Source organism: Canis lupus, unplaced genomic scaffold (assembly GCF_011100685.1).
Source record: "Canis lupus familiaris isolate Mischka breed German Shepherd unplaced genomic scaffold, alternate assembly UU_Cfam_GSD_1.0 chrUn_S102H262, whole genome shotgun sequence".
Classification (NCBI taxonomy): Eukaryota; Metazoa; Chordata; class Mammalia; order Carnivora; family Canidae; genus Canis; species Canis lupus.
The window spans coordinates 9105-17432 of NW_023329842.1; the positions used below are offsets into that span (position 1 = coordinate 9105).

An 8328-nucleotide genomic window follows, 5' to 3' on the forward strand; every position below is an offset into this window, starting at 1 on the left:
GAACATCCAGGAGCTGCTGGAGTTACTGATGGAGCTGACTCCAGGGCTGGAGAGCTGACCACCAGCACTGTTGTTGTTCTTCCTGGTGTCACCTTTTCCCTGGGACTGAGCGGGGTCGCCAGGGAGCAGGGTCTCACAGGGCCAACAGCTCCCACTGAGCCATGCACCTGGCAGGGGTCGGGGCAGCTCCCCCAGGTGCACACACGTGAGAATCAGCACAGCAGGCTCCTCCCCCAGAAGACCAGCTGGAAGGACAGGAGAAGAGCAACTTCTTAATCAAGCAGCACTGGAAAGCTCCAGGGGAAGTCGAGGGACTTACAGTGAATAGAATCAGAGGATACCCCTCCTTGGTTTTCTTTGAGGGGGAGGTTGTTTATTTGTTACCCACTTTTTTCTTCTCTCTTTCCTTCCTTTTTCCAGTACAACTTGTTTTAAGCCACTCTGCACTGACTGAGCAAAATGACTAGAAGGAAGAAATCAGCACAAAAGAAAGAATGAGAAACACTACTCTCTCCCACAGAGTTACAGAATTCGGACTACAATTCGATGTCAGAAAGCCAATTCAGAAGCACAATTATAAAGATACTGATGGCTCTGGAAAAAAAATCATAAAGGAATAAAGAGACTTCATGACTGCAGAATTTAGATCTAATCAGGCCAAATTAAAAATCAGTTAAATGAGATGCAATGCAAACTGGAGGTCCTCACCTCGAGGGATAATGAGGTCAAAGAACGAGTGAGTGACATAGTGACATAGAACACCAGTTGATGGGAAGGGAGAAAGCTGAGGAGAAAAGAGAAAAACAATTAAAAATCATGAGGAAAGGTTAAGGGAAATAAATGAGAGCCTCAGAAGGAAAAATCTACATTTAATTGGGGTTCCAGAGGGCACCGAAAAGGACAGAGAAACGGAAAGTGTATTTGAACAAATCATAGCTGAGAACGTCCCTAACGTGGGGAGGGAAATAGGCATTCAGATCCAGGAGATAGATCTCCCCCCCAAAAAATCAGTAAAAACCATTCAACACCCCGACCTTTCATAGTGAAACTTGCAAATTCCAAAGATAAAGAGAAGATCCCTAAAGCAGCAAGAGACAAGAAATCCCTAACCCTTATAGGGAGAAGGAATAGGTTAACAGCAGACCTCTCCACAGAGACCTGGAAGGCCAGAAAGGGCTGGAAGGATATATTCAGGATCCTGAATGAGAAGAACACGCAGCCAAGAATACTCTATCCAGCAAGGCTCTCATTCAGAATAGAAGGAGAGATAATGGGCTTCCAAGATAGGCAGAAACTGAAAGAATATGTGACCACCAAACCAGCTCTGCAAGAAATATTAAGGGGGACACTGTAAAAGAAAGAAGAAGTCCAAGGAAACAATCCACAAAAACAGGGACAGAATAGGTTAATTATGATGACACTAAATTCATATCTTTCAATAGTAACTCTGTATGTGAATAGGCTTAATGATCCCATCAAGAGGTGCAGGCTTTCAGACTGGATAAAAAAGCAAGACCCATCTATTTGCTGTCTACAAGTGACTCATTTTAGACGTAAGGACACCTACAGCCTGAAAATAAAAGGTTGGAGAACCATTTACCATTCAAATGGTCCTCAAAAGAAAGCAGGGGTAGCCATCCTCATATCGGATAAATTAAAGTTTATCCCAAAGACTGTACTAAGAGATGAAGTGGGACACTACATCATACTTCAAGGGTCCATCCACAAAGAGGACCTATCACTCAAGAATATTTATGCCCCTAATGTGGGAGCTGTCAAGTATGTCAGTCAATTAATAACCAAAGTTACAACATACTTAGATACTAATACACTTATCCTGGGAGACTTGAACACGGAGCTCTCTGCAACTGATAGATCTTCTAAGCACAACATCTCCAAAGAAGCAGGAGCTTTAAATGATACACTGGACCAGATGGATTTCACAGATATCTACAGGACGTTACATCCAAACGCAACTGAATACAAATTCTTCTCAAGTGCACATGGAACTTTCTCCAGAATAGACCACATACTGGGTCACAAACCAGGTCTTAACAGATACCAAAAGTTTGGGATTGTGCCCTGTGTATTTTCAGACCATTATGCTTTGAAATTAGAACTAAATCACAAGACAAAGTTTAGAAGGATTTCAAACTTGTGGAGGTTAAGGACCATCCTGCTAAAAGATGAAAGGGTCAACTAGGAAATTAGAGAAGAATTAAAAAGATTCATGGAAACTAATGAGAATGAAGACCCAACCCTTCAAAATCTTTGGGATACAGCAAAAGCAGTCCTGAAGGGGAAATACACCGCAATAGAAGCATCCATCCAAAAACTGGAAAGAACTCAAAAAGAAAAGCTAACCTTGCACCTGAAGGAGCTGGAGAAGGAACAGCAAATCCGACCTTCACCCAGCAGAAGAAGAAAGTTAATAAAGATTCAAGCAGAACTCAATGAAATAGAGACTGGAAGTACTGTGGAAGGGATCAACAAGACCAGGAGTTGGTTCTTTGAAAGAATTAATAAGATAGATAAACCATTAGTCAGCCTTATTAAAAAGAAGAGAGAAAAGACTCAAATTAATAAAATCACGAATGAAAAAGGAGAGATCACCAACAAAACCAAGCAAATACAAATGATTTTGAAAACTTATTATGAGCATCTATACACCAATAAATTAGGCAACCTAGAAGAAAGGACGCATTTCTAGAAAACCACAAACTACCAAAACTGGAACAGGAAGAAATAGAAAACCTGAACCAGCCAATAACCAGGGAGGAAATGGAGACAGCCATCAAAAACCTCGCAAGACACAAAAGCCCAGGGCCAGATCTCTTCCCTGGGGAATTCTATCAAACGTTTATAGAAGAAACAATACCTATTCTATTAAAGCTGTTCGGAAAGATAGAAAGAGATGGAGTACTTCCAACCTCTTCCTATGAGGCCAGCATCACCTTAATTCCAAAACCAGACAAAGACCCCACCAAAAAGGAGAATTATAGACCAATATTCCTGATGAACACAGATGCAAAAATTCTCAACAAGATACTGGCCTATAGGATCCAACAGTACATTAAGACGATTATTCACCATTTCTAAGTGGGATGTATCCCCGGGACGCAAGGCTGGTTCAGCACTCGTAAAGCAATCAATGTGATTGATCATATCAGCAAGAGAAAAAACAAGAACCATAGGATCCTTTAAATAGATGCAGAGAAAGCATTGGACAAAATACAGCGTCTGTTCCTGATCAAAACTCTTCAGAGTGTAGGGATAGAGGGAACATTCCTCAGCATCTTAAAAGCCATCTACGAAAAGCCAACAGCAAATATCATTCTCATAGGTGAAACACAGGGAACCTTTCCCCTCAGATCAGGAATAAGACAGCGATGTACACTCTCAACACTGCTATTCAACATAGTACTAGAAGTCCTAGCCTCAGCAATCAGGCAACAAAAAGAAATAAAAGGCATTCAAATGGGCAACGAAGAAGTCAAACTCTCCCTCTTTGCAGATGACATGCTACGGGCCATAGAAAACCCAAAAGCCTCCACCCCAAGATTGCTAGAACTCATACAGCACTTCGGCAATGTGGCAGGTTACAAAATCAATGCCCAGAAGTCAGTGGCATTTCTATACACTAACAAAGAGACTGAAAAAAGAGAAATTAAGGAGTCAATCCCATTTACAATTGCACCCAAAAGCATAAGATATAGGAATAAACCTAACCAAAGTGGTAAAGGACCTATACCCTACAAACTACAGAACACTTCTGAAAGAAATGGAGGAAGACACAAAGAGATGGAAAAACATTTCTTGCTAATGGATCGGAAGGATTAATATTGTGAAAATGTCAATGTTCCCCAGGGCAATGTACACATTTAATGCAATCCCTATCAAAATACCATGGAATTTCTTCAGAGAGTTGGAACAAATCATCTTAAGATTTGTGTGGAATCACAAAAGACCCCGAATAGCCAAGGGAATATTCAAAAAGAAAACCATAGCTGGGGGCATCACAATGCCAGATTTCAGGTTGTGCTACAAAGCTGTGGTCATCAAGACAGTGTGGTACTGGCACAAAAACAGACACAGAGATCAATGGAACAGAATAGAGAATCCAGAAGTGGACCCTCAACTTTATGGTCAACTAATGTTCGACAAAGGAGGAAAGACTATCCGGTGGAAAAAAGACAGTCTCTTCTGTAAATGGTGCTGGGAAAATTGGACATCCACATGCAGAAGAATGAAACTAGACTAGTCTCTTGCACCATACACAAAGATAAACTCAAAATGGATGAAAGATCTAAATGTGAGACAAGATTCCATCAAAATCTTAGAGGAGAACGAGGCAACACCCTTTTTGAACTTGGCGACAGTAACTCCTTGCAAGATACATACACGAAGGCAAGAGAAACAAAAGCAAAAATGAACTATTGGGACTTCATCAAGAAAAGACGCTTTTGCACAGCAAAGGATACCGTCAACAAAACTCAAAGACAACCTACAGAATGGGAGAAGATATCTGTAAATGACCTATCACATAAAGGACTAGTTTCCATGATCTATAAAGAACTTATTAAACTCAACAGCAAAGAAATAAACAATCCAATCATGAAGTGGGCAAAAGACATGAACGGAAATCTCACAGAGGAAGACATAGACATGGACAACATGCACATGAGAAAATGCTCCCCGACACTGGCCATGTATACAATGGAATATTACTCAGCTATTAGAAATGACAAATACCCACCATTTGCTTCAACGTGGATGGAACTGGAGGGTATTATGCTGAGTGAAGTAAGCCAGTCGGAGAAGGACAAACATTATATGTTCTCATTCATTTGGGGAATATAAATAATAGTGAAAGGGAATATAAGGGAAGGGGGAAGAAATGTGTGGGAAATATCAGAAAGGGAGACAGAACGTAAAGACTGCTAACTCTGGGAAACGAACTAGGGGTGGTGGAAGGGGAGGAGGGCGGGGGGTGGGAGTGAATGGGTGACGGGCACTGGGGGTTATTCTGTATGTTAGTAAATTGAACACCAATAAAAAATAAATTAAAAAAAAAACCACAATGAGATCCCACCTCACACAAGTGAGAATGGGGAAAATTAACAAGGCAGGAAACAACACATGTTGGAGAGGATGTGGAGAAAGGGGAACCCTCTTGCACTGTTGATGGGAATGTGAACTGGTGCAGCCACTCTGCAAAACTGTGTTCAGGTTCCTCAAAGTGGTCAAAATAGAACTACCCTACGACCCAGCAATTGCACTGATGGGGATTTACCCTAAAGATGCAGATGCAGTGAAACGCCGGGACACCTGCACCCCAATGTTTATAGCAGCAGGTTCCACAGTAGCCAAACCGTGAAAGGAACCTCGATGTCCATAGAAAGATGAATGGAGGGATCACGCCGCCTCCCCGAACCCGTCCCCGAAGCCGTCCCGGAAGCCGTCCCTGCAGCGAGCGATTGAGCGAGCCCCAAGGCGTGGGGAAAATGGTAGACAGTTTTTCACTTAATGATGCTTTATCTGGGTCTAGAAACCCAAATCCTCAAGGATGGCCTGGTCCATGGGGAAACCAGCCTGCTGGAGCAGGGGGATACTCAGGGGCCTCTTATCCTGGTGCCTACCCTGGCCAGGCACCTCCCGGCGGCTACCCTGGCCCCACAGCACCTGCTTATCCTGGCCCAACAGCACCAGGAGCCCAACCTGGGCAACCGAGTGGACCTGGGGCCTACCCGCCTCCTGGACAACCAAGCGCTTCGGGAACCTACCCTGCTGCTGGTCCCTTTGGCATCCCTACTGGACCACTGACTGTGCCTTATGACCTGCCTTTGCCTGGAGGAGTCAAGCCTCGCATGCTGATAACAATTCTGGGCACAGTAAGGCCCAGTGAAAACAGACTTGCTTTAGATTTCAAGAGAGGGAATGATGTTGCCTTCCACTTTAACCCACGCTTCAATGAAGACAAGAGAGTCATTGTTTGCAATACCAAGCTGGATAATATCTGGGGAAAGGAAGAAAGGCAGGCGGCTTTCCCATTTGAAAATGGTAAACCATTCAAAATACAAGTGCTGGTTGATTCTGACCACTTCAAGGTTGCGGTCAGTGATGTCCATTTGTTGCAGTACAATCATCGTCTGAAAAATCTCCCAGAAATCAGCAAATTGGGTATTTCTGATGACATAGATCTCACCAGCTTCATATGCTATGATATAATCTTAAAGGAGAAGATTTTAAAAAAAGAGAGAAATCGAATATTCATTTAAACTTACACATGTAGACTTCATGTTTCAACTGAAAAATTTTACCTTTATTCATCACTATCCTTCTTGTAAATCATCCATTTAATAAACATTCTAAGAGTTAAAACAAAGAAAGATGAATGGATAAAGATGCTGTGATCTGTGTACACAATGGAATATTACTCAGCCATTAGAAATGACAACTACCCGCCGTTTGCTTTGACGTGGATGGAACTGCCGGGTATTATGCTGAGTGAAATAAGTCAATCGGAGAAGGACAAACATTATATGGTCTCATTCATTTGGGGACTCTCAAAAAATAGTGAAAGGGAATAAAGGGGAAAGGAGAGAAAAAGAGTGGGAAATATCAAAAAGGGAGACAGAGCATTAGAGACTCCTAACTCTGGGAAACGACCTGGGCGGGGTGGAAGGGGAGGTGGGAGAGGGGTGGGGATGACTGGGTGACGGGCACTGAGGGGGGCACTTGATGGGATGAGCACCGGGTGTTATTCTGTATGTTGGCAAATTGAAACCAATAAAAATAAATTTACATATAAAAAATTTAAAAAAATAAAAAAACAATAAAATATTTTTAATTAAAAAAAGAATGGGGATCCCTGGGTGGCGCAGCAGTTTGGCGCCTGCCTTTGGCCCAGGGCGCGATCCTGGAGACCCGGGATCGAGTCCCACGTTGGGCTCCCGATGCATGGAGCCTGCTTCTCCCTCTGCCTGTGTCTCTGCCTCTCTCTCTCTCTCTCTCTCTCTCTCTCTCTCTCTGTGTGACTATCATAAATAAATAAAAATTTTTAAAAAAAAGAATGTATTTACTCATTTGAGGTTGTCAGGGGATGAAATAAATGTCAACTGTTTCATCACTAAGTACACTATGTACTGAGTATTGCCTCTCCATGCTCACATAAAACCAGATGTCTTGGTATCAATACGAGAACTTTCATGGGGACCTTTGGAGTACTTTATTTTTGCCTCTATAGCTACTGGAAAACTTCCCAAATGAGGACCTTCTTAGATGTTTGGAACAGAACTTCAGACACATATACCAACACATGATTTGGCTTAAAAGGAAACTTCTTTACGAACATGTGAAATTGGGCAATTAATTTCTCCCTGTAATGTCAAAGATTGGATAGCGGTGGAGGACTCATTTGTTCCTGTATACATTACTGCAGTTAGAAAAAGACATTCTGTAAGGGCTTATGTTTGAAAACTTGCAAAACCTTAAAAAAAAAGAAGGTTGGTATACAGGGTTCAGAATTGACAGTAAAAAACAAAACAAAAACAACCCACGACACCATGCGGAAAGACTGGAGAAAATCATTCCTCTCCTCCAAATGGGATTGTTTTGTTTTGAATGATTCATGGGAGGAATTTCAGTAAGTCAGAAAAATACATTTAAAGGGCTTATTCCAAATATATTCTGAAACAATGCCATGTTTATTAAATAACGTGCCCAAATGAAGACGGTGTTATGTTATCAAATGTTAAAGAAAAAAGGCCAGTACAAAAAGAGAGGTATAAGAATCAATTATTCAAGTTCTTAGCTCTCAAATATCAAATCAGTGTTCCATATACTCAACGAATATTAAACTTGAAAACGAAGCACTGTATGTGATTTATCTTTAAAGACAGATGTGAGGGGATCCCTGGGTGGCTCAGAGGTTTAGCGCCTGCCTTCTGCGCAGGACATGGTCCTGGGCACCCGGGATGGAGTACCACGTCAGGCTCCATGCATGGAGCCAGTTTCTCCCTCTACCTGTGTCTCTGCATGAATCAATCTGTCTCTCTCTCTCTCTCTCTCTCTCTCTCTCCCTCTGCTAAATAAATAAATAAATAAATAAATAAATAAATAAATAAATAAAATGCTTTAAAAAAACAGATGTGAAATGCATAAGCCCTAAGTAATTAAGTACATGCGCATATTAGTGAAATATGTTCGATAAATGTTAAGGGCAGGTGTCATTTAATAGTGAACCAACACCAATTAAATGACATTTTGGTGTGCTTGTGGAAATGACACATTCACAAACCCATGTCTCAGCACTGATATTTATATACG

General features: G+C 41.8%; 1 protein-coding gene across 1 annotated transcript; it reads left to right on the top strand.

Moving 5' to 3' along the window:
* The first annotated feature begins 5477 nt into the window (after window positions 1-5477).
* Window positions 5478-6299, top strand: LOC119878152 (galectin-3-like). Its single transcript, XM_038588869.1, has one exon. The coding sequence runs from the start codon at window positions 5505-5507 to the stop codon at window positions 6276-6278; it is 774 nt and encodes a 257-aa protein (XP_038444797.1). The 5' UTR covers window positions 5478-5504; the 3' UTR covers window positions 6279-6299.
* Window positions 6300-8328: the final 2029 nt, after the last annotated feature.

Excerpts from the sequence above, each read along its gene's own strand:
- LOC119878152 (XM_038588869.1), top strand. The coding sequence starts at position 5,505 with ATGGTAGACAGTTTTTCACTTAATGATGCTTTATCTGGGTCTAGAAAC.